A 27,705-nucleotide genomic window follows, 5' to 3' on the forward strand; every position below is an offset into this window, starting at 1 on the left:
TCAAATAAATAAATAAAATCTTAAAAAAAAAAAAAGAATATTACCAATGAAAAAAAATTTTTTTACAGTATTACTGATGATATCAAAATATTAAATAATCTTAGGAAAATTAACAGACAAGTTCAAATACAAATATTATATATATAAGTGGAAAAAATCTGCCAAGGTATATGCATAAAGATGTTTAAAAACAAAAACAAAAACTGACTCTTAAATATCCAGGAGTAGGGAACAAGTGAAACATGTTGTGATAAATCCATATACCAATTCTATTTAAATATTAAAAAGTAGTCCTGGGGCACCTGGGTGATGCAGTCAGTTGGGCATCGGACTCTTGATTTCCGCTCAGGTCATGATCTCAGGGTCAGGCACTCATCAGGGAGTCTGCTTGGGATTCTCTCTTTCCCTCTCCCTCTGCCCACCCCCACCCAGCACACACTCTCTAAATAAATAAACAAATAAATAAAATTAAAAAAAAAAAGGTGGTGTCCTAAGCATTCTTTCTTATATTTACAGAAGAAGATATTAAAGTAAAAGAACAATCCCATGAGTTGTGACTAGAATATGGTCAGGCAAAACCCCAGAGGCTGCCAACAGTCAATTACACATATTTAATATCTGTAAGAATTATGTAGCCTTATGAGAAAGAATATAAAAATGCAGTACTCTATTAGGTTCAAAGTTCTTTAGTGTAGATACAAAAGGATTCACTTATCTTAAGTGCTAAAGAAATTCAAAATCCAATCAAATGATCATTCTGGGAAGGAATGTGAGACATTTTGGCACACAGAAGTAATATACTGAATATATTTTAAATATAATTGAACCCAGGGATGTAAGTTACATGATTACCCTCCCTCCCTTTCTTGAAGTTATAGAAGCACTGAAAGAAATAGAGTTCTGTAGAACTGATCTACCTTGCCTACAAGAATTCAGTCTCTGTCCCAGCAAAAAGCACTGGGGCTTATGCAACCTTAATCAAGCCAGGAAGATAACGGCAAAATTTATATGAGAAGGGAACTCCACAGATTGTTTGGAATCAGATAATTATTTCACAAGTGAAAAACATCTTTTAAAATGGGAGTATCTGAAATTAAATATAGAACAGTTTGAGAAAACTATAATATCAATATTTTTGTGCATATTATATACACATAATTAAGCAATTGATTTTGGCTTATCTGTATAACACTGGAACATTTAGGAACTTAAAACTTTACCATATTTGCATGTTTATTAGTTTCACTTACTAGATGTAGAAGGATTAAAGACATATAAAGCTTTATCAGGCTGGTGATTGCAATATTTAAAGGAAATCAAATATATTAAATTTACAAATTCAATTTAAAATGTTCAAAAGTATCTAAATAATTGGGTTTGTAAAGGATACTAATAATTCTTCAAAGGTTCTTAAGTGTAACTGTTAAAATCTGCTAGACTTAGGGACGCCTGGGTGGCTCAGTTGGTTAAGCGACTGCCTTCGGCTCAGGTCATGATCCTGGAGTCCCGGGATCGAGTCCCGCATCGGGCTCCCTGCTCGGCGGGGAGTCTGCTTCTCCCTCTGACCCTCCTCCCTCTCATTCTCTCTCTCTCAAATAAATAAAATAAAATCTTTAAAAAAAAAAAAAAAAAAAAAAAAAAAATCTGCTAGACTTAAAAAAAAGTGTAAGTTGCACTAGAAAAATTAAGACTAATATCTTAACCTGTAACTTTAACTTGAATATTAAATTATAAAGCCAAAATAAACATCTGAAAAACATTTGCTTCATATAAAAATTACTCCAAAAGGCACTGAACATTTTATATTTAAAAACTGACATGGAAAGATAAAGTATCAAATTGCCAAGATATGGAAACAACTAAGTGTCCATCCATGGATGAATGGATAAAGATGTGGAATGTATACAAAATGCAATATTACCCAAAAAAGAAGGAAATCTTGCCATTTGCAACAACATGCATGGACCTTGAGGGTATTAAGCTAAGCGAAATAAGTCAGAAAGACCAATACCATACGATTTCACTTACATGTGTTATCCAAACAACCAAACAAACAAAACTCATCGATACAGAGAACAGATGTGGGAAATTATCACAGGAGAAGGGATTGGAGGGTGAATAAAATGGGTAAAAGGGGTCAATTGTATGGTGACAAGTGGTATCTAGACTTACTGTGGTGATCACTTTGTAATGAATGATAATATCTAATTATTATGTTGTACCCCTGAAACTAATATAATGTTACATACTAATTTTACCTCAATAATAAATTAATTAAAAGAAAAATAAAACCATCTGGTTATGATAGTTATAGTAAATATGGAGTAAGAAGTGTGAGTTTGGACACTTTCTCTTTTCTCCTATCTCTACAAAGATTGATTAGGAAGAGACATCCAACAAAATGAAATAACTATCTCTAAGAGATATCTGCACCCCCATGTTCATTGCAGCATTATTCATAATAGCCAAGACATGGAAACAACCTACATGCCCATCAGTGGAAAAATGAATAAAGAAAATGGGATAGATACACATGCATATACACACATACACACAGAGGAATATTTTTCAGCCATAAAAAAAGGAAATCCTACCATTTGCAACTACATGGATGGTTCCTGAGAGCATTATGCTAAGTGAAATAAGTCAGAGGAAGACAAGTACTGAATGATTTCACTCAAAGGAGTAATCTAAAAAAGCTGAACTTATAGAAACAGAGAATAGAGTGGTAGTTGCCAAGAGCTGTGGAGTGGTTTGAAATGGAGACATGTTGGTCAAAAGGCACAAACTTCCAGTTATAAGATGAATAAGTTCTGGGAATGCAATGTAAAACATGGTAATTATAGTTAACAATCATGTATTATATACTTGAAAGTTGCTACAAAAGATCTTAAATGCTCTCATTATAAAAAAAAAAATTGCAGTTATGTGAGGTGATGGATGTGTTAAGTAATCTTATTGTGGCAATCATTTTGCAATATATACAGGAATCAAATTATCATATTGTATATCTCAACCTTACACAACGTTATATGTTAATTATATTTCAATAAAGTCAGAGAAAAAAACAAACTAGAAAAAAACAATAGTATCAAAAGAAAATTAAAAAACCACATAGAAGTTATGATGAGCTTATTGTAGGAAAAACATCTGATATTTATTAAAATATTTTAAATCTGGGTAGTATGATCCATTTGGGGGCTTATGTGAATTTCTCACCTTTTCTCCAATGAATGTGACATATTAAATTTCCAGTCACTGCTATAACAAACAACCACAAACCTAGCAGCTTTTAAAAACATAAATTTATTCTCTTCCAGTTCTGGAGATCAGAAGTCCAAAATCAGCTTCCCTGGGCTAAAGTCAAGGTGCGGTTCCCTATGAGGTTCCAAAGGGAGATCACTCTTCTTGCCTTTTTGAGCTCTGAGCTCTCAGCTTTGACTGTATTACTTGCTTCCTGACCCCTTCCGTGCATCACCCCAAACTTCTGTTTCTGTTGTCACATCTCCTATCATTACTATGCTCTAACTCCCCCCTGCTTCCCTCGTATTTGGACCCCAGCATTCCTTGGCTCTTGTCCATTTCCTCCATCTTCAAAGTCAGCAACAAGGGATAGAGTCCCTCTCACGGTTAGAATCTCTCCTGCTTCTCAGTCTCATCCATCTGACCTAACCTGGAAGATCCATCACTTTTAAGGCCTTCATGTGATGGAATTGGGCTCACCCAGTTAATCCAGGATAATTTCCCTGTCTCAAAATTCTTAACTTAATCACATCTGCCAAGTCCCTTTTGCCTTATCATTCACAAATTCCAGGGATTAGAATGTGAACATCCTTGAGGGTCATTATTCAACCTATCACACATGGTAATTTTGTAATTTTCAAAATAAAAGAAAAATAATTAAGTAATTGAAGTATAAAAGTTATAATTTTTCATGTGGGGAAATCTGAACAGAAAAGATTATACAAAATCAAGTTCCTTTTCAAGTGGCTTTAGACCCACTGACTTGCATTATTTTTCAGGAGCCAGAACCTTCAACATTATAATTTCTGAACCTATAATTCTTAATATTACTTCAACAACATATTTATCAACAGAAACCAAGTAAAGAGTGATAGGTATAACATGTATTTGCTTCATTCAGTCTATGCCCCTGAACATCTTAAGAAAATATGAGCTACAGCCTACATGTTGTGATTGTGGGACAGTACAATTCCCAAAATTTTATATCCCTTGCCTATTTTTTAAATAGAAAAGGAGTTTTCTAAGTAATCAAGAGCATTTGTGTGAAATTCTCTCTCTCTCTCTTTTTTTTGCTAACCATGTTATTTTCTCCAGCGCACAGAAGATAATAAAGTACAACTCAAAACTATGATAATGTTATCCTTCTACATGTAAGTCAGTATATTTTGCCTTTGTGCTGGTTGCCATGGGTGCTGAAGCTTCAAGGCAGGCCTTTCCTGTTTACCTATTTGAAATAATAAGGTAGTAGGAACTACCAAAGTAAGTAAAATTATTTGCTGTTTGACACAATAAACATGTACAAACCTATCAAAGTATCTTGATTTACACTGGTTGGAGAAGGTGGACTTAAAACTACTTTAAATACTACATTCAAAGTGAGATCTAATTAACTAGTTAATGAAACCAATTCTAAATGTTCATTGTCAGTTCATCTTTAAGTTATACAAAAACTTCTGATCACAGGGGATAACATTTTAACCAAAGTAAGGTTTATGTTTGTTTTTGTTTTTAACTTAAGACTCCATTTAGAAAAGTTACTCAAAATGACATGGCCAATATATATAATCTAATGATTCTTTCCATGAAATAAATTCTAGGTGTAAGTTTTATCTTTAAATATACATGGATTTTTGGGGTGCCTGGGTGGCTCAGTCGGTTAAGCATCTGCCTTCGGCTCAGGTCATGATCTGGGGTCCTGGGATGGAGCCCCGCATCAGGCTCCCTGTTCAGCGGGAAGCCTGCTTCTCCCTCTCCCACTCCTCCTGCTTGTGTTCCCTCTCTCGCTGTGTCTCTTTCTCTGCCAAATAAATTTTTTAAAAAATCTTTAAAAACAAACAAACAAACAAACAAGGATTTTTGGCCAAAAGACCATAAAATGTCTTCCCTAAGGACGGTTTTTCTGTTTTTGCTTGTTGTTTATTTTTAACTTAAAACTCCACAGTTTTTATTGTTGAACACACACTCAAAAGGAATTCTAGGATAACAGACATAAACTGAGGGTTCTGGACAAGTGGTTTTACAGTCATTCTATTTAACATAGTGTATTAGCTCAGATCCACTCTACCAGTCCATTCCCAAAGAATTGAATAAAAGCAAAGATCATGCAAGATTCAGTCTTTTATTCTTGGAAGATCTATTCAAGCTACTGGCTATATTTAATTATTCTGAAGATCTACATCCCAGGGTGACAACAGCTCATTCCATGTCAATAGATGAAATTAACATCTGTCACAGGGAAGGGCACAGAGCCTTCCTGTCTAGGAGCTACTCTGAGGCTAATCTATTTCTCAGCACTAGTCATTTCGTAGAGAAGAGCTAGGCATGAGTGACCCATCCAACTACTCCTCAAACAGCAACTGATGCCCTGTGTCCTACTAGTTAAAGATGAATGGTCTCAAGATAAGGCTTACAAGGCACAGTACTTGACTGACAGATACCTAGCAGATTCAGACTTCTAGTACAGCTGGAGAGGTCTGCTGCCTTTCTGTCAGCCAAGAGACCACCAGGAAGTCATATCAAAAGAGAATTCTCTATGTAATTCACCATTGTATTAAAGCTGCAAAAGTTCTAAATTTATCAAAAAGAGGCAACATTTCAGGCACCCTTCTCACCTATTAGGAACAAATAACTACTACATGCTTCCCAGTAGTCATGCAGGGCAGGAACCCTTTGGATTTAACTGAATTACCGATATACTTTAGATTATATTGTGTCTATATATAAAGATACATTTTTGTAAAGCCTAAAGATAGTACCATTAGTCTGCAAGGGAAATATTGGCCTTAGCCCTGTACACAAGCAATGCAAAGGAATGCAAGGCAAGTCACAATCTGGAATAGCCAGCAGTGGAAAGAAAACCTCCACATGGCCTGTGCTTAATCATGCACAACAAGTGGGAGTAAGTTTACCTTAGGGTGTGTTCATTCATAACTGACCAAAAATAAGCAAACAAATACATAAAACTTATAAAAAGAGAAAATGTATCTGCAAAACATGATCCTTAGCATATGGGCAATCCAAATACCTCTCAAATGAAAAGCAACCACTGAAAGGCACTTTTCTTAAGGACCTTTAGTTTTTTTCTCAGAATCTCCTCAAAATCAATGAAGTATTCAAGAAGAAATGATTCACTGATTTACACTGGTAGCTAAGATTCTTTATACCCACAAGTCTTGAGCCACACTGATCAATAGGTGGTCTTCCATAATCGCTTCTTCCAAGATACCTCCGTGTCCATATCTCCCTGGGAAGAAGTGTTGTGAACCAAGGTAGGCCAATTTAATCACACAAGTTAATTAACTTCTTTGGAAAAACAACAGTGGTGTCTGGAAATGTAAAGATGGGTAAGGCATGGCTATCTCCACCTCTTCTTACTGGAGTAAAATAAAAGTAAATTCAAACCAAATTCTGCTACCCCACTTAAAAAAAAAAAAAAAAGGCATATTAACTCCTCAAGGGTGAGGTATGGCTCTAAAATACTTTGGGCAATCAGCTATCTGTAATGGCCCTAATATTCCCAGGGAGAGTCCATCTTTAATGTTCCTCACATTAATTATCAGTACTTGGGGGGAGAGGGGGGGCAGGATCTTGCTCAGTAAGAGAAGCATTGTTGTGGTGGCCACCAAAGTGACTACACATTTAGCTGACTATGAAGTGGGATGTGAATTCCGGACGAGGGAACCCTTCCAGACTAAGGAATCACTTAAACACACACATAAATAATACACTGTCAAAGCTTAAGTGCCTTTAAGTAAATTTCAGCTAACACAATAGGAAATTTAACATTTCCCCCTCTCCCATACTCTGATAACTCCAAACTCTCTGTTCAGATCTATGGCCAGCCCAGCCCCCTCTGTTCTTAGGAATAGCTATAGTGAAGTGAATCAGATACTGGGGGGTTTGCTTTCTACTTAGTAGCCATGTGGAATGGGGTAAACAATTTAACCCCCTCAGGTTCCTTACCCTTAAAGTGGAGAGAGAATGTCTATCACAAAGGGCTACTGTGAAAATCAGAGATGACAAATGAAAAGAAGCCAAGATACAGGCAGGCACACAGAGTACATGCCAGGAAGGTTTTGTTCCTGGAGGCTTCCCTCTGCCGGCCATTGTTACCGTGAGGCCCAGAACCTTACAGAGCACGACCCAATGCTCCCGGGACGAGCTCTTCCTAAAACTCTCCTATCAAGTCATCCTGGAGTTGCTCCTTGAACCTTTCATTTGTGACACTGTGAAAACTTCCAAGGAGAACTACTCAGCTTGTAAAAAGCCACCCCTAGACCTCTCCCCACTGCTATCCATGAGTTACGTGGTGGGGCCATTCTCGCTAACTCAATCCACAGGAGGTCAGAGCTTCACTGTCCTCTTCTGCCCTCTGGTGCCACTAGTCTCATAATCCCAGAAGCCTCGCCTACAGTAGCCTGCTCAGGTCACCACCTATACCAAAGCTTAACTGTCACCCCTCCAACCCTACCATTTCCCTGACTCTTTCCAGCTTTTGACGAGAGCAAAAGCTACAGCTGTTTGACCTAGACCATTGCTTTTGGTCACAGGGTCTCGAGCCCTACTGTTACTGTTCTGAGGGTCCGACTGGACTAACCAATCTCTAAATAATTACAACTCTGTAAGTCACATACGCTCTTAGTTGCAGCTTTCCATATCCAGGATGCACACCAAACCTTTCAAAGACACTGAGTACAAAGACTCTACCGATGGTTCCTCATGGCCAGGAGACTGGACTTTTCCGTAAAATGAGAAATATTCTCCTGTCCCACCCTAATAATCTGTTTCCTTTGATAAAGAAATCACTCTTAGGTGTCTTCAAATTCTTCCCATTCCCTATACCAGATGCCCTGAAGCCCTTAACGAATGTCCCCCCTGAAGGTTGGCCATGATACCCCGAGAACTTTGAAAGATCACTGATTGTGATTGTTTAAAGGTTTTATAATGGGGCATGGACTTTAATAAGAGGTAAGGGGTAATTAGTGAAAAGATCTGAAAAAGATTTGTGATTGGCTCAGCGAACAGCTAACTCAGTTGTTTCCCAGTAAAACTGCCTCTCATCCCAATATCACACTTCGGCATGTGTGCGAACAACTGTGCTGTATGAGCTATTCATCAGATGTAACAACTTAGCAAACAACCCCTACGTGCTAGTATAATAGCAAAATATGATCTCCCAAAGTCATTTCCAAGTGCCTTCCTCCTCGTATCAAGGGTAGATTTGCAAAGGAACTTCTGATTTTGGTCTTCAGGTCCAGATTTGAGAATCATTATGTTGCCAAATACTGTACCCTTACCTATATTATTTCCCTTTTTTATCAAATGAAATATCATTGAAATTACACTTGCAACTGAAGAAGAATTAAATCAACTTCTTGTCAAAAATAATAAAAAGCAATGAAGATGTGCTGTACTTTTATCAGCATATGTGTTTTGCATTTAGCAATAATCAAATTACTCCTTGAGGAATTCTGAGAGGTTGAAATTTGAGAAGCAGTTTCAAACAACTACTCCTAAGATTTGCCGTATTATAGAGGACAGAGAAAACATGTTATCTAGGCCTTACAGGCCTTATAGTCATACTGCTTTTTAATACTACAATTTTATTCAAATGTTGATATAAGATAAAGTACACATTTCTTTTGCTAACAAGACAGTATGCCAGTTTATAAAGCCTTGGGATATCAATAATCCTATTTACTATACACCTATTTGCCAGGCAGTATATTTAATCCTTTATATATATTATCCTTAATGTTCAAAGTAATCTTAGATAAGTCACAACCACACATTCACAAGCTTACAAATTTGTTTGTACTGTCCAGTAAGGTCAATAAAGTTATTCATGCATAAACTGGTGAAGGCCTATATATAAACACCTCACCAAAAAAAAAAAAAAAAAAAAAAAGAGTAATAATAACCGCTAAATAAAGTTTTAAATCTCCCTTAATACCCGTGATAGGAGCCTGCTGATATGGACCAACACAGTTATCAAGTATGGGGAAAATTTTCAAACTTTACTAAAAATTTTCCAACCCCACCTACCCTCCAACCCCCACATACACACACACTATAGATTTCACACAAAATTCTTTCAAATTTATCTCAATCCTGGATCTAAAGGCCCAAATTAATTTCTATATTTGTCAAAACAGCCAATCATCTAATTCTTAGAATATTCTCTAGAATACTTTCTAGAATATAGAATATTCTAGAGAATTCTCCTTGTGGGGTGCCTGGCTGGCTCAGTCAGAAGGACATATGACCCACGATCTCGGGTTTGTGAGTTCGAGCCCCACATTGGGATAGAGACTACTTAAGTAAAATTTTTTTAAAAAAGGAATATTCTTCTTGCGAAAACTGTCAAATAGCATACCTCTATAAGAAAAGGTTTTCTGGGGCACCTGGGTGGCTCAGTGGTTAAGTGTCTGCATTGGGCTCAGGTCATGATCCACCCCCAAAGTGGGCTTTTAAAACTATGTTCCAAAACACACTTATATACTTAGATAATAAACTACTATGTATATATGTAAAAACTGCACATATATAGTACATGAGCATTACATATATATCAAAATATATTCCTATTATACTACTAAGCTTGAAATTACAATTTTAAACATACACTACTGAATTATATTAAGAATCACTTAATGAAAGGACAACTTCTATACTTCATCATTAAATCAGAAATCAAATGACCTATAATAATGACAAATATAAAATCTGAATAAAAAGTATACACCTAGGGACGCCTGGGTGGCTCAGTCATTAAGCGTCTGCCTTCAGCTCAGGTCATGATCCCGGGGTCCTGGGATCAAGCCCCGCATTGGGGTCCCTGCTCAGCGGGGAGCCTGCTTCTCCCTCTCCCACTCCCCCTGCTTGTGTTCCCTCTCTCGCTGTGTCTCTCTCTGTCAAATAAATAAAAAATCTTAAAAAAAAAAAAAAAGTATACACCTAAGACCCAAACACCATCATTAGCTTAAAAGGATTTTGTTGTTCCTCATACGTTGGGCTGATCAAGCAGTTAATTATTTCCAGCTTAATCTGTAGAAATAGAGTAGCTAAAATTACAATAAAGGCAAAAATGACACTACAACTGCTAAGAGAACAATTTACAATTAAGAAAGTGAAACAATTATAAGCATAGCAAAGCTGCTCTCAAACCAAGGCACTAACCTTTATTATTCTTTTAGTGAGCTATCTTCTATAAAATCTCACTCTTTAGTTTCTCTGGTCAGATACATGACTGTGTAAACTGAAACTATATGCCAAGAGACTTACTGATGTTATTACTTCATTTTAGTAAATTCAAAAGGGAAATATGAGTCATCTTTCTAATAAGATAATAACCAAAATGAATGGACAGGTAGTCATATTAGTTGCATCTCACATCCCTAAATTAATACTGCTTGTTTAAAAAAAGTGTATGGGGCGCCTGGGTGGCTCAGTTGGTTAAGCGACTGCCTTCGGCTCAGGTCATGATCCTGGAGTCCCGGGATCGAGTCCCGCATAGGCTCCCTGCTCTGCAGGGAGTCTGCTCCTCCCTCTGACCCTCCCCCCTCTCATGTGCTCTCTCTCTCATTCTCTCTCTCTCAAATAAATAAATAAAATCTTTAAAAAAATAAAAAAAAAAAAAATAAAAAAAGTGTATGTGTGTGTGCGTGTGTGTGTCTGTGTGTAGATAAACAGACAGACAATGTACTATGAAACCAAACTAATTCATCCTTTGGGATACTGTTCCTTGCCTCAAAACAATTCCTTCTTAGTCTGTATATTCAAGGTTCCTTTGATAGTAAAAAGTAACAGTGTTTCAAAGGGAAGTCCATTACTATTATTTTTTTACCTTCCAGAAAACAATAATCATGTTTTTATAACATACTAACAAAATGCATGTCTTTATATACAACCAGCCTTCAAGGTTCTATACTTGCAAAGTAAAGAAATAAGCATAAGTAAAACCTTAGGCTAATACTTCCAAAAAAGAAGAAATAACATCTTGTATATTTAAACATTGTTACATACAGAAGAGCCAGACTAGATTTTTGACCTAAACTAAAAGATAAAAGAAATAATTCTTTAGCCATATAATTCAGTACATACTTGGACTACATTTACCTTAAAATGCTGAATTACCATTAAAATTTTTCAAGTACAATCAAATGTCTGCCAGTTTCCAAATCTACATAATCAAAGAAAAACTATACTCTAAATTCTAAATAACAACAGTAATAACTTGAAGATGAGTTTCTCAGGGACAGGATCTCTCTTATTCAGCCCTATACACCTCAGTTGCACACCCCACAAGAAATGGCCCATGAATGTTGAGGAAATAAATTGAACTGTCAGCTAATACTTCCGAAGATTTAAGCTACTCTGATCTCTTTTAGTATGAGTACTTAGAGAATTCTCAAATCCTATGAAACCCCTTTTCAAAAAGTTAATGAAACAATGAATGTAGAGGGGCGCCCAGGTGGCTGAGTCAGTTGGTTAAGCATCTACTTTCAGCTCAGGTCATGATCTCAGGGTCCTGCGATCGAGCCCCGCACCGGGCTCCCTGCACAGCAAGGAGTCTGTTTCTCCCTCTCCCTCTGACCCTCCTCCCCGCTTGTGCTTTCTCTCTGTCTCAAATAAATAAATAAAATCTAAAAAAAAAAAAAAAAAAACAATGAATGTAGAGGGCTCAGAAAATCAGGAGAACCTTCTGCTATAAGCTCAACATGACTCCATGTCTACATTATAAATTGTAAATAACTTCAAACTCTCAGGTCCAACCTAAAACATTCATTTCCCTCCCTCCCTCTCTCTTTTTCCCTCCTATCATGGTTATCTTCAGCCAGTACTTAAAAGAACCTGAAATAAGGGACAAAGGATCTCCTCCCATTTCCTTAATTCAGCACTGACCCTGTCTGCCATTTCCATTGTCACAAAGCAGAGAGATCCCTGCTATCCTGTGATGGATATTCAGCCCTCTTAATCTTGTTTCTGCCTCGGGTGATAATGTAGCTCAAGATAGATGACAGAAGACAGAGAGATGGAAATTTTTCTGTCCAGACCCACCATCCAGTAAATATTTACTTACAGTATTCTGTATATAAATAACCCTCAAATCCGTATCTCTAAATCGAACTCTTTGCCATAACCTTTAAAAAAAAAAAAAGTACAAGGGAGTTCTTTACCTTGGCTATCCCAAGCCATTTAACTTCTCAAACTCTTCTTTCAGCAAAAGAAGAGCTACAAGAGTAAATACAAAAGGAAGAGGTTCCCCTTATAAATCAGCCACCAAGGCTGATGATTTTCCCTTTCCGGTACCTTTCCAGGTCTCTCCCCAGCGTGTTGGCTCAGGTCTCAAGTAGCTCATGACTGAACTCCAGTTTTCTTTCTACCATAACATTTTTGGCATTCTAAAACATCTTCTACACAGCAAATACATCTTTCAGATGTCCTTGGTTTGATATCTCTATGTGGAAGATTACTGAGGCTTCTACTAATTTGAGTTCATTTTAATTTCAAGGCCTTTTCACCGTTATATTTTCTCTAAATAACCTAGTCACTACCCTCAGGCCTGCTGCAATCCATAGGTGCTTGGAGCCTCTCTCCCTTTGCACTCATATCCTTCCCTCCATATAACCCCCTTCTTGGTAGCTACTGAGACAACTGGAATTCACTCTCCATTCAAAATCCCAAATCCCCAAACCTCTTGAACCATTAATGTTTCTCTCCATCCTAAACTCCATCAAGGGATATGTGTGTGTGTGTGTGTGTGTGTGTGTGTTGTGTGTTAAAGCTGGTCAAAACAGTCCATCCATATTAATCTGACTCAATCTGAATATTCCCTGTGACTCTACCACTTGTTTTAAATTTAGGTAAATGAAAATTCTATACAATTGCATTAGCTTTTTCAGAAATTTCATTATACATTGTTTCTATGCTTATCCAGTAATGCTCTTAAATCCACTGGTTTGCACCCTAATGAAGACTGTTGTAGACTACAACTTCCACTAAGTGAAGGCTTTCAGTGCCTAGGAGAGTACTCTGTTCACCTGCAACAAATATTCCATAATATTGATGAGGAGGCACAGGACAGGACTTATACTAGAATTAGACAGAATTTGTCATTTACATGGAAGTTGAAAAAGATTGAGTCATATGCAATATAAAATGTCACTACATTCAATAACCAAAAATTCTTGACATCATTGTTGCCTTAGTCTAGCCTCCAGAACTTTTACAAACTTCTTAGATTACTGATTTTTCCCTGGGGCTTTTTCTAAAAATCCCTGTGCTTGATGCCACAATTAACAACACCTGGATTTAGCAAACTCTGTTCCAAATACTTTAAAGAAAACATTCATGATTATTCAAGTGACCTTTATAAGGCAAGTACTAGCCAGTCCTCCAGGGCTGAAATTCAGCACCTTTAGAGACTTCTGTCCCCACCCCCTAAACCCTGCCTGTTTATACTGAGAAGCCTGGCGCCATGGCCCCCTCTCCTTCACACTCTTATCACCCCTTTCCATGCATCACTCTAGATGGCTACAGAAACACCCTGAAATTCAGAATTGCACTATAAACAGTGATGGGCAGGGTGAGTCTCCTCCCTGGGTGGGCTGGCCCAGGATAAGGGCACTTTTTCCAACCTGCCTTTTGTAACTGCTGTCCGGAGTCCCACAGCCTCAAACTTAAGGGCACAGCCAGCCTTGGGGTGCTCCTGGGAGTGCCCCCACCTTTTATATGTCTGTGCCTCCACTTCAATGCCCCACTATCAGTGCCTCAGGGTTGAAAAATTTGCTTTCACGTTCACACAAAGGTAGGACTAAAAAACTACCAGGAGGTGAGTGGCTGTGATCTGGTCAGTTGTTTTCACAGCTGGCTGAGTCAATCATCCCCTCTTAAAAGCTTATTTGACAGGTGAGAAATTCCTCATCTCTAGATCATTCCAGGAACTCCTCAGCATCAGTCTGAGCTGGGAGAGGGGCCTGAAGAGGAAGGGAGTGGTGCTGAAATCGTGTTGAGCCTGTCCCGGGGGGAGGCGGGGGGAACTCTGGTACGGGAAGGAGGAATCTGGCGCCAGGAACGTGCCGGTCCAAGGTCCAGAGAGAAGAGAGGGGGGGAGCCGGGAAGTCTTAAGAGGAGGGAGAGGCGCTAAGAGAAATGGGCAAGCAACATACCTGGAAATGTCCCGAGAGGGATGGAAATGGGTGAGGAGGATGCGGACTGCAGAGAAAGCGGGAATGCAAGATGAGGCAAGGGGAGAACCGGACAACAGGGAATGCAGTGCCTCAGATGCCGGCGTCCAACCCTGGCCAGTGCCAGACCCTTCCAGAGCGCCGGCGAGGCTGGCTCCCGGCCGAGCCCCCGGAGCCGGAAAGTTGGCGCGGCGAGGGGCGACCGGACGGGCAGCGCCCCCTGTACGGCGCCTTACCTTCTGGTCGACGATGGAGCAAGCCATCTCGCGGACGTGCGCCAGGCTGTAGTCCCCGGACGAGTCCTGCAGCAGCAGCACGGGCTCGCGGCTCAGGCCGATCTGCAGATGGAACGAGATGCCCCCGGCCGGAGCCGCGACGGGAGCCAGGAACGGCGCGGGCCCCGGCCCGGACCCCGGGACCAGCGCGGCGGCGGCCGCTGCTGCCGCCGCCGCCACGGGCAGCAGCGGGCTGGGCGGCCGCAGGACCGGAGGGGCGCTCATCGCTCGGCAGGGCGCGCCAAGGGCCGCGGGGTCGGGCAGCCGAGGGCGGGGGCCGGCGGAGCGGCAGCCGAAAAGTTTTGCTGCCGCGGAGCCGGAGCTTCTTTCTCCAAGAGCCGAGGCGGAAAATAAAAACTTTCCGGAAAAGTCCCCGCGCGGGGGGAGGGCGAGAGGATGAGGATCGGGAGGGGAGCGGGGGAAGGAAAATGGCTGAGGCGGGAGGACTGCGCCGCCGGGAGCGCGGGCGCCGCTCGGGGGAGGCGCTGCCGCCGCCGTGGAGCAGCCGCCGCGGCGCGCTCCGAGGGCCGGGGCGGCGGGTCAGTGCGGCCTGGGCGCCGGGCGCCGGGCGCCGGGCGGGGGCGGGGAAGGGGGCGCGAGGGGCGGGGAAGGGGAGCTTGGAGGCGGGCACTGCGGAGACACCACCCGGCGGGCGCCGGAGCCGCAAGAGCCGCGGCCGCGCGGCCGCAGTAGCCGCAGGGTGCCCGGTCGCCGCCGGGTGGTGTCTCCGAGCCCGGGCAGGACTGAGCGGCGGGGCTTGAGGCCGCCTCCGCGGGCGTGGTCCATACCTCTCCGTCCGGACTCCGGTCTCCGCTGGCCGGGATGCCCGGCTGCAGACGGAGGGGACGGGGCGCATCTCCTCCGACCCGCTTCCTAGCGCCGCCAGCTTCCCTGTCCCCAGTCCCCGCCACCAGTTCCAAATGCCCGAGGACAACGCACTTCTACCAGTGGGGTGACCTGTGATGGACCGAAGGACGCCGAGCCCTGCGGTTTTCCGTGGGTCTTACCTTCGAAGCTTCAAGGGAGGATGAAAATAGAGGGTCCTCGGAAATCCACTTACAGCCCGCCTCCTTCTGGGAGCCCTCGGGTTTCTTGCCAGAGAGGGTAGGAAGCCTGTCCACGGAAATGTATTTAAACCTGTCTCTACCTTTTTTGTGTCTGACACACCCCGATACTCAACTCCACCTACTCCACCGCGGCTCCCAAGGCACCAGACTTACACAAGTGGCCGAAATGAGGAGATGGTCTCTTGAAAGAGCAGGCATTGTCTACATAAAGACAGGAGGAAGGTCTGATGTGGCCTCTTTCCCTTTATCTTATTCTCTATCTGACACCTTTACTTCTGGAGCCTCAGACACCCTGGTTTCTTTCCTCTCCCATCATTCTAAGGTCTGCTTTGTAGGAGTGGTGCTCCCGGCCTCACCCAGCGCCACCACCATCACTAGCACCACCATCAAGGCTGGGCACTATCTGCTCCAATTCTGGTAGTTGCTTTTCCTTGTTGCTGTTGTTGTCTTGACAGGGGTGGGGGGATGGGTGCTTCCCAGTCTGTGGAGACGAATTCTAATCTTACCCTTCCCCCAGGATGGGCTTCAGGGGTGTGACTGTGCAAGTGCACAGGGCCCTGACCTCAGAAGGGCCCTGCTGGGTGTAACGCTCTGCCACAATGCTTTGCTGCCTCTCACCATCTTGGAATTCTTAATAATTTCTCATTTTGCAGTGGGCTGGGCAAATTATGTAGCCCACTTCTCCAGTCCTTCCCCTTACGCTGCACAAGTGCGCATACCACCTACTCAAGCAAATCAGTATGTACGTTTTCTTTTGTATTTAAGTTGCATTTTATTCCGTTTTGTTCTATGTATGTATGTATGTATGTATGTATGTCTTGATCTCTGTTTCTGACCCAGGACAGGACATCAAAAGTTAGTTTCCTGTTAGACCCCTGTTCTCAGGCTTAGCAACCAAGCCTTGAAGGTCTCCAATGATCCTATGTCATTCGCTGCTCTAGAAGAGATTTAAATTTATTCTCTCTGGATCTGATGGTGTGATAAGGTCTACCTGGATGGACTGGCATTTTCCCTGCCTCCTTACTCATGAAGTAGTTCTCTTCATCCATGGTAGAGTATAATTTTTCTAATATGCCAGATTCAGCTAAAGTAGGAGAATGGTGGGTTTATTCTTGATACAATGCTCTTCTGAATTCTCTAGGAAGTTGTGTTTTGTTTTTTGTTTTTTTAATGTCAGAACACGTGTTTCATTTTCTTTTAAAGTTTGGATAAAGTATTCCCCCAACTTTCTATTACCAGAAAAAAGTTTCCTTGTCAGTTTACAAGGTACTCACAAAAAGTTAGTTTAGCTGAAGACATTCATGTTTAATAGGTAACACAACAAAGTATTGAGGCCTTCTCTGTGTCAGGCACTAAACGGGCACCAGGCGTGCAGCTGTGAAGACAGACTAGGTCCCTGCCATAACGAATCACATTTAAAAAGGAAAGAAAAAAAGGAAAACAGTAACTAAGATTATTTCTGATAATCATAATTGCAATGAATAAAAATAATGCAATAGTAATAAGAATGACTTGTGGGGAGGATAGTAGAGAAAGGAACACTGCTTTGAACTAGGGATGAAGGAAGGTTTCAACTGAGTTTACACTTGAGCCAAAGCCTAGATAATGGAAAAGGGCCAGCCTTAAGAAGATCCGGGTTAATTACACTCCAGGCATAGGGACCAGTTAACATAAAGAGTGTAACAAAGAATGTACTTGGCATTTTCAAGGCACAAGAAAAGTGTGTGAAATGAGGTCAGATAGCTGGTAGAAGCCGGATCACAAAGGGTCTTGAAAACCATAGTTAAGAGTTTCTATTATGCTGCACTGCCAAAACACTGAAAGGTTTTTTAAACCAGAGAGTAAGATTTAATTAGCATTTTTTAAAAATCACACTCTGGCTACTATGTATAAGAGAAAAGAATCGAAGAAGAGACACCAGGTAGGAGACTTGCTGTTGTCCAGTCTAGAGACATTTGCGGTTTGGACGACTACAGTTGTAGTAGAGATATTAAGAAATAGGAAGATGCCGGCTCTATTTTGGGGGTAGAACTGATGAATGAGGTTTATAGGGAGAGAGAAAAGAGGGGATTCATGACAGACTCATGAGTTTCTTAGCAATTAGCCTATTGGTGGTGCTGGATTGAAACAGAGAAGATAGGGAGGAAGCAAGTTTTGAGAGAAATAAGATTTCTGCTTTACCATGTGGAGTTTGAGATGCCACCAGATATTCAACCTGGAGATAACAACTACAACTGAATACTTGAGCCCAGAGTTTAGGAAAGAGAATAGGGCCAAAAACACATTTGGAAATCATTAGTGTGGAGATGTTAGATGAGAAATCTACAGAGGGAAGGCTTCAGGCATTCATCAGTTACATGCAACTTACAGGGCTTAGATGTCCTACTTAGGAAGAAAGTAAGCTATGTAAATAGCTGCTTCTTATATTCTGGTTTCTCAATAGTATGAAAGATTCTTGTGGGGTGTTGGAAATCACTGAGAAGGAAACAGGGGCGGGGGAGAAAATTCTAAGGAAGCCCTGAAGAATTAAAATTACTTTTAAGAAGTTGATAAATTACTGAATGAAAAAGAATGAATAAGGAGAAAGAAGAAGAAGAAAAAAAAAAAAAACTCAAACCACAGGAGCTCCCCATAAGAAGCAGAAAATTCCCAATGAGTTGGTTATTACAATTTCTGTGGCAGGCACCTGAGATCTGACCGTTTGCCAACTACTACCCACTTTTGCTGAATGACAAGAGAATGAACAATAGATAATACTTGAAAGAAATCTGATGGGTATCTCCAGTGGCTTCAAAATTATACATAGAACATGTGAAAGGTTTTAAAGAATTCAGTGGTTTTAATGCCTTCTGGATGTGTGAACTTTGGAAAAGAGGAAATAGAAAGTGAATAGCTATTTATACAAATTATATTCATGAAATAGGATTTCTTTTCTTTTTTTTTTTAGATTTTATTTATTTATTTGACAGAGACAGAGATAGCGAGAGCAGGAACACAAGCAGGGGGAGTGGGAGAGGGAGAAGCAGGCTCCCCGCTGAGCAGGGAGCCCGATGTGGGACTCAATCCCAGGACCCTGGGATTATGACCTGAGCCGAAGGCAGACACTTAACAACTGAGCCACCCAGGTGCCCAGGATTTCATTTTTTTTTTAATTGTGGGTAACCTATCTTAGAAAGAAGGTTCAATACCCTAACGAAGACTCTATGTAAAAGTGAGTTGGGTGTGCAGAAGTATATGGAGGTATTTATAACAATTTCCAAAGATAAATGCTAATTCTGTAGGATATTCTCTAAAAGAGAGCTGTATATTGAAATAATTCTGAAAATAACTGCATAAATTTCATTTTTTGTTATAGCTTATAAATTAAATTAGCACTTAAATCCTCAATATAAATTAGCATATAAAGGCACTGAGAAGTCCTACAAGCTTTATTTCACTTAACCCAATACTTTCTAGACATTCTTGACTTTAGAATCCCTCCTCATTTGTTGCTGTTATTGTTGTTTTTACCATGTAGCATATCTTAACATTTCACATAGCTAGTGTTCCACAGAACACACTTTGAGAAACAGAGTACTATACAACAAATTTAAAAGACCTTAAGTTAAAAGTTGAAGGTAAAGAAAATTGCTCAGATAATTAAAAGCAGATACTTTGAAGAAGAGCATGAATGACAAAAACAGATGCATAATATGGGGAGTGTCCACTAATTCATAATTAATTATCAGAAAGAGGATTAAGAATAATCTGATTAGAGGGCGCCTGGATGGCTCAGTCAGTTAAGCATCTGCCTTCGGCTCGGGTCACGATCCCAGGATCCTCAGATGGAGCCTTGCTTCGGGCTCCCTGCTCAGTGCAGCGGGCAGCGGGCAGCGGGAGCCTGCTTCTGCCCTCCCCCCCCACTCATGCTCCCTCATTCTCTCTTGCTCTCTCTCTCAAATAAATAAAATCTAAAAAAAAAAAGAAGAAGAAGAATCTGATTTGAATGGGAGTCAGTCTGGAAGCACTATATGCTTTGTTCAGATGAAATGGGCAACAGAGAAAGAGAAGTGAGTGGAAAAGATATGCAATTCTATAGCTGAAAGGGTCCTATCCTCTAAAACAACCATTTTTCAGCCTAAGAAACTGAGGATCAGAGAAATTATATACCAATGTGGAAATGAGAAATTGGAAAGAGAAAGTATGGTCCCAGGATGTCCTTCTTTTTATATAATTGAACACTGGAAGTTGTAAGCATAAGGATAAAGATGATGATGGATGGATGATAGATTATTAATATATATGATAAAAACATTTTATGCTGTTGTTTAAGAGCATTCATAAATTATAGTCTGTAAGATCAGGTTAAATAAGGATAATGTGACAAAACTGGTACAACAGAAAAATAAGGGATGCCTGGGTGGCTCAGTCGGTTAAGCGTCTGCCTTCAGCTCAGGTCATGATCCCAGGGTCCTGGGATTGAGCCCTGCATCAGACTCCCTGTTCAGCAGGGACCCTGCTTCTCCCTCTCCCTCTGCCTGCTGCTTCCCCTGCTGTTCTCTCTCTCTCTCTCTCTCCCTGGCAAATAAATAAATAAAGTCTTTAAAAAAGAAAAAAGAAAAAGAAAAAGAAGGTCCTAATGGAGATGTTCAACCATATAGACATCTGCCAAAAACCTACTAAAACCTGGGTGTGTGATAAAATGTTGCCTATCTTACTGATATCTTCATGGGAAATAAAAAAGAAATGAACTTGTTTAGTTCACCAAGAAGAAAAGAAAATTGATTTATTCTTTAAGAACGCAGATTTTTTAAATTCCAAGGGAAAAAAACAGGTAAGATTGTAGAGTTAGAGACTCCAAAAAGGACAAGAGGCCTTCTTTGAAGACAAGCTTTCAACTATAAAATCGTCATGATCTAGGTAAGGAATAAACTCAGACTCCAGTGTGACCACATGTCAACTTCTAGATGAGTACAGATCTGCAAAGAGAATGAACAAAAATAGATATAAGCTATATGAACGAGAGTATATACAAATAAAGCTTATTTTAAGCTAAAAGCAATAAGTACTAGCTCTACATAAGAATGCTAAGTTTTGGGGGCACCTGGCTGCCTCCATCGGTAGAACCTGTGACTCTTGATCTTGCGGTTGTGAGTTCAAATGCCACGTTGGGTGTAGAGCCTACTTAAAAAAGAAAGAAAGAAAGAAAGAGTGCTAAGTTTTTAAACATTCTCCCACCCCTGAGTAATTAAGTTGTAGGCAAAAATTGAATTTTTCATTTTAATTTTTACTTACGTGAGGTTAAACATTTTAATGTGCTTATTGGTCACTTGGTCTTCTTATTTGAATATCATATTCTAAATTCCTTATGTGTTTTTATATTGGAATATTTTTTATATTGGAAGGAGAGAATATTCCTTTTCTACACATAAATAAAGGAAAGAATGCCATTCCTTTGGTTTTTTGTTTGTTTGTTTGTTTAAGATTTTATTTATTTATTTGACAGAGAGAGACACAGCGAGAGAGGGAACACAAGCAGGGGGAGTGGGAGAGGGAGAAGCAGGCTTGCCACTGAGCAGGGAGCCCGACACGAGGCTCGATCCCAGGACCCTGGGATCATGACCTGAGCCGAAGGCAGACGCTTAACGACTGAGCCACCCAGGCACCCCATTCCTTTGTTATATATAAAAGCAATTGCTTTTTTGTCATTCATCTTTTAATTTTTTATGGGGCTGTATTTTTCAAGCTGCTTTATAAATATCTTTTCTGCCTTTATTTATATTGCTTAGAATGGCATTCCCTAATCTAATCAGAAAAATAGCCATCTATAGTTTTTATTTTGCATTATTACTCTTAGGATTTTTTTGTTTTAGTACTTCAATCTAGGAGCTATCTAAGTACATGTATTAATTTCTAGACATTTTTTTTCCTTCAAGTCAATAGTCAGCTACTGGAGGACATTTTTATTTGCTTTTATTTTCATCAGTGGGTTAAAAGAAATAGATCCAGCTTCCAGCATTTACCTCTAAGTTTCCTAAAGTATGTTTTAACCTATATTTCTCTAATTTTTGAGGTCATGAGTGTACTTTAAAATTTATTGTCCAGGGAAAAAAATAAAATTTATTGTCCAAAATATTACTATTATTATTATTATTTTTAGATTTTATTTGTCAGAGAGAGAGAGACAGAGGCAGGCAGAGGGAGAAGCAGGCTCCTCGCTCAGCAAGGAGCCCGATGCGGGACCCGATCCCAGGACCCCGGCATCATGACCTGAGCCAAAGGCAGACGCCCAGCTGACTGAGCCACCCAGGCATCCCTGTTCAAAATCTTAAAGCTTTACTTTTGCACACATACATTTACATTTCTACCATTTTTTGTTCTTGTTAGACTTGATTCCCTAAACATCATTCCTTCCTGGGGAGTAACAACTTTGACTCTGCTGCTCTAGTAAGAACCAAAACCTACTGGCCCCAAGGTACAAAATTAGCTCAGGTTCCCTGTAGAAAACAGAATGACACACTTTTTCCTTGAACTTCAATATACTCACAGTCTATTGCTTATAGCTGCCAACTCTAATTGTGCACATAAGCTGTTATTAAGTCAATCCAATATTCAAATTCAGAAACCATTAACAACAGCACATTTCTTTTTATAAAGATGCAATTCTTCTAATCCTGTTTTCAAGGCCCATTCGTTCCAGGGATACAAACTTCTCTTCCCTGCTTATTGGATTTTACTTGTCGTCACAGCCTAACACTTTCCAGCTATGACTATCAAATACACTCCATTAGTTGATAACATGCCATAACCTAATTTATTCTTAGTACATGTCATTTTGTGAGATTCAATATTATTTTATTTGGTACATTTTAAAAAGCGCTGACTAAATTTTGAAAAATTAAGAAAGAATAAATGAGTTGCCATTAATCCAAAGTTACTTTTTGGGTTCCTTCCTGGAAAATTTTTTTTTTGACCTGAAATTTCTTGTGTGTGGTTTCTGATGCTTGATTTGGAAAATGAAATTTTTTAAGGGAAAGAATCTGGCAGATTTACTTCTTAGTGACATAACCAGGAAAAATAGTTTTAATAGTTTAAGAAAAAATAATTTGCTTTTCTTGGCTTAGAAAAATTTTAAATGGCATTATTTCTAAAATTCACATATTACTATAAAATTCACATGGCACAAGGTTGAAAGGATGCATAATTAAAATGAGGTCATTTATATGGAATTGAAGCCATATTTTATCTAGTCATCATGCTGCATTTTGTTTATTAATTCTTATCCTCAAACATACAATCCTGGAAAGTCATACTGTTGCAACCACAGTAAACTTTCTTTCCCATAGTTTACTATTTTTCAATTGAATTATTTACGCATATGATCTCACATGCATTTAAACTAAAAATCTCTGCCTCAGACAGCATTAAGCAGAATATTTACTTCTTGATTAAATATTAATTTTATATATATATAAATTATTTATATTTATAAGATATTGTATATACTTTTCATAAATATACTTTGTTTTGCTCAATCAGTCAACCAGACTGTCTAGGAAAACTGAAGTCCTCATAAACTGAAAAAGAAAAAAAATCATTAGATTTTAGACTTATTTGAGAATGTATTTAAGAATTATGCACATACTCTTAGATGAAAAAAGAACATTCTAGAATACCTTAACCTTTCTGCTTTGCTTCTCTGGTGGAATGCCGCCTTGAGGTCGACAAGTGTAGATAATGGGATTTAAATGCTTGTTTGTTTGTCCATGCAACAGCTGTCCTATGACTGTCCAATACATCTTTGTCTTCTCTTTATTTCAATACATGTTCATCTACACCTGACCTGACAAGCTGAACTTTTTTTAAAAGATGTATTTATTTGACAGACAGTGTGCCTGAGTGGGGGAGGGGCAGAGGGAGAGACTCTCAAGCTGACTCCCTGCTGAGCACAGAGCCCCTGAGCCAAAATCAAGAGTCCAATGCTCAACCGACTGAGCCACACAGGTGCCCCTTTACAAGTTGAACTTTAAAAAAATTTAGTTATTGAAATAAATTTTACTTGCTTTGGAGAAATAAACAATTTAAACCATCAATGAGGAAGATTCATTTTAACCTTTATTTCCTTTACCAAACATATTTTCTTTGTTTTTACAAAGAATATTAAAATACTTCATAATTGTATGATAAAAAGCATCTATTAATAATTTATTACCTGTGTTCTTTCAAAAAACAAACCATCTTAATGAATAGAAAAATATTATCAAAATAAATAAGTAGCACAAATACTTTAGCTAATATCCACAATCTCTGCTGTAACATTTGGCTTTAACTTTCTTCACAGGCAAAACAAAAGAAGGAAAACAATGAATTCCTAATTCTTATTGTCTGATTTAAAAAAAAAAAAATTTTAGATGAAATTATCACAGGTGTCCATATTATACAAGACATGGAAAAACTCTTGATTTACATTCTGAACTCCCTGAGAGCAAGACTCTTGTCCTACTTACCTTTCTATCCCTTAGTACCAGTACACAGCAAATGCTTATTAATGTGCTTTTTGAATAAACTGTTCAACTCCACTTTGAAGATTAAAAATTTGCAAACATTTTTTTCAAGGTAGTAGTCTTTTATATCCACCCTGTTCAAAAGCTCAAGTCAGTAACCAGCTCTAAGTACGAAGACATTTCCTTGTGGGACTCAGTTAATGAGGTTCAGATAAATGCTATCCTCGTGATCCAGTCAGATCCGATTCACATAGTTAGCTACTCTGTCCGGATATAGCACTTTCTTAGCGCTATTACCCTAGCACCCATCACATAGTACTGATGCGTCCTATACCCTGTGGGAACCATTTCATAACCACCTCCACATACCCCTCCTCATGTGGTAGAGAACCATTACCTGGCATAGACTAGAGGCTGATACTTGGTAATAGTTCAATAATTGTTTACTGAATGAGTCAATGACTTGAGTTTAAAATGTCTTCAAGAAATGGATAGCATAATCTAATGGCCTAGCTTCCCAAAAATCAACCATCTCAGCTGTGGAATAACATGTACGGTTATTTTCCTGATTATAAAAGTAACACATATTAATTTTAAAAATTAGGAAAAAATAAGATGTAAATTAAAAAAATTATAATCTAACTCAGCGTTACTATTAATCTTCTATTTTTTTCTATGTGAGTGTGTGTGTGTCGAATCATACTAAAAGTATTGTTTGAGGGGCGCCTGAGTGGCTCAGTCGGTTAAGCGTCTGCCTTCGGCTCAGGTCATGATCCCAGGGTCGTGGGATCGAGTCCCGCATCGGGCTCCCTGCTCCGCGGGAAGCCTGCTTCTCCCTCTCCCACTCCCCCTGCTTGTATTCCCTCTCTCGCTGTGTCTCTCTCTGTCAAAAAAATAAATAAAATCTGAAAAAAAAAAAAAAGTATTGTTTGAGGGCCACCTGGGTGGCTCAGTCTATGGGCGTCTGCCTTCGGCTCAGGTCATGATCCCAGGGTCGTGGGATCGAGTCCCGCATCGGGCTCCCTGCTCCGCGGGAAGCCTGCTTCTCCCTCTCCCACTCCCCCTGCTTGTATTCCCTCTCTCGCTGTGTCTCTCTCTGTCAAAAAAATAAATAAAATCTGAAAAAAAAAAAAAAGTATTGTTTGAGGGCCACCTGGGTGGCTCAGTCTATGGGCGTCTGCCTTCGGCTCAGGTCATGATCCCAGGGTCGTGGGATCGAGTCCCGCATCGGGCTCCCTGCTCTGTGGGAAGCCTGCTTCTCCCTCTCCCACTCCCCCTACTTGTGTTCCCTCTCTCGCTGTCTCTCTCTGTCAAATAAATAAAATCTTTAAAAAATATAAATAAAAAATAAAATAAAAATATTGTTTGTTAATCTGATTTTTAAATTTAACATACCAAGCATTTTCCTGAAGTCATTAAATATTCTTCAGAAACATTTGGGATGGCTGCAGAATATTCTAGAATGTGGTTTGTCACTCCCTATAGTTGAACATTTATTTTATTTCATTTTTTTGCTGACACATTTTTTTAAAATGTGAAAAATAGCACCATTACTTGGGCAGAAAATATATTCATAAATTGTAATAAAGATTTAGAAATACAGTTACAAGAAAAAAAATAAGACTAATAAATTGTGGGAGGGATTGACTGCTAATAAGGATTATATGTAGAGGGTTTTAAAATAGAATAATATAACGATGCACAAAATTTCAAAGAATTCATGATGGTGAAATACATTAAACTGACATAAAACCTAAAAACACGTTTTTCTAACTAGCAAGACATATCATAGATTTTTTAATTGAATATTCAAATCAAATTTGACACCTCAGGAGAACATCAGCTCTGCTGTCAGAAATCAAAACAGTGACGTATGCTATATTTGGAAAGTAAGTAATAGAATATAAATATATATACATTTTTTACTGTATTTTATTATGACAGAAATTAATTAACTTTGAAATATCACTGACAAGCAAAATTGTAAAGTATTTGCTTTGCTACTTCCCAACCATACTTTTTGTTAATTGGCTAGAAATATAAGTGCCAATCTAATTTTCTTAATGTTAAAGTATAGTACTTTAAAAATGATAAGCACATGGTTCACAAGCAGATGGAATAAAGGATGTTTAAAATTAATTTTTAAAACTTTGCAAAATATGTTAAAAGAAAATTTTCTATTTTCATAAACCAATCCCAGTTTTCAAATTTACAAAGTTACAGATTATTTTTATTTTTTGTATTTTCTTTTTTATTAAAGTCTAGTTGACACACAGTGGTATGTTAGTTTCAGGAATACAACATAATGATTCCACAACTACAAAGTTATAGCTTATTGAGTAATGACACAATTGATTAAATAATCCAGTTTTTAGTTTAAAAATTAATTAAACAACATTATTCTATTTGGCTTAGAAAATTTGCTTGGTTCATCCCCAAATTATGTCAGTGTAATATCTCTAACTGATTCATACTCATAGATACTGTTAAACTGCATATCTGTGAAGCACTTTAGCAGTCGACAGCCTTGAAACAACCGAGAGAAGGCTAGCTTCTTCTGAACAAATACCAAACACACCCACACTCACACACACACACACACACACACACACACACACTCCAGTGCACTGTATTAGCCAAAATAAAGCTATGGTCACTGTAAAATAGCCCTTCTGAGACTCATCTCAAAATCTTAACTTGTAGAATTCATATTTTAATGGCAGAATGATGAATGTGGCCATTAGGAGTTGAATTATGTCCCTCTAAAATTCCTATGTTGAAGCCCTAACCCTCGGTACCCCAGAAGGTGACTGTATTTTGAGATAGAGCTGTTAAGTTAAAAAGAGGCTGTTAGGGTGGGCCCTAATCCAATCTGCCTGGTGTCGGAATAAGGAAATTAAAACAACGTGGAAAGACGCTAGGAGCATGCGTGCTGAGAGGGATGACCATGTGAAAAGGCAGCAAGGGCAAGGGCATCTGCAAGCCACAGAGGCCTTTAAAGAAACCAGTCCTGCCACCATGTTGATGGTGGACTTCCAGTCTCTAGAACTGTGAGAAAATAAATTTCTGTTGCTTAAACTGTCTAGTCTGGGATATTTTGTTATGGCAGCACTAGCAAAGGAAGACAGTAGCATGTAATGTGTGAGGGTAGAGTGAATGTATTTTATGTATACATACAGAGCACAAAAGACAATGGTCTATGTTTCTGGACCACTCGGCACAGAGTACAATAGCCTCCCTTTCCAATTTTTGACCTTTTTGGTTCCATCAGAAAAATGTGGGAGGGGAGTATATTACTGAAAAATGTCAAGGAAAAATACTAAATTACTTAATAAGATAATACAACCCTGAACTTAACAATTCACAGAAAATTAGAATAATAGACTCTTTTTAATCAAATCTATTTTGCTGTTTTTGAGTAACAATTACATTTATGAGATCAATCTTG

General features: G+C 39.2%; 1 protein-coding gene across 5 annotated transcripts in view; it reads right to left on the reverse strand.

Annotated features, from left to right (window-relative positions):
* PRKD1 (protein kinase D1) overlaps positions 1 to 15,774 on the reverse strand; it is a 317,005-nt gene extending 301,231 nt beyond the window's left edge. Inside the window, exon 1 of one of the 5 annotated variants that reach the window (XM_032404867.1) lies at positions 15,715 to 15,774. Coding sequence is in view for 3 of the 5 variants with exons in the window: in XM_032404869.1 (XP_032260760.1) it covers positions 14,669 to 14,932 (264 nt within the window). In the remaining 2 variants the exon portion in view is untranslated. Of the gene's footprint in view, positions 1 to 14,414; positions 14,580 to 14,668; positions 15,081 to 15,714 lie in introns of those variants that run through there. The other 4 variants (XM_032404869.1, XM_032404865.1, XM_032404866.1 and 1 more) reach the window with 4 other exon arrangements.
* Between the last annotated feature and the right edge of the window lie 11,931 nt (positions 15,775 to 27,705).

Source organism: Phoca vitulina, unplaced genomic scaffold (assembly GCF_004348235.1).
Source record: "Phoca vitulina isolate PV1807 unplaced genomic scaffold, GSC_HSeal_1.0 scaffold7, whole genome shotgun sequence".
Lineage (NCBI taxonomy): Eukaryota > Metazoa > Chordata > Mammalia > Carnivora > Phocidae > Phoca > Phoca vitulina.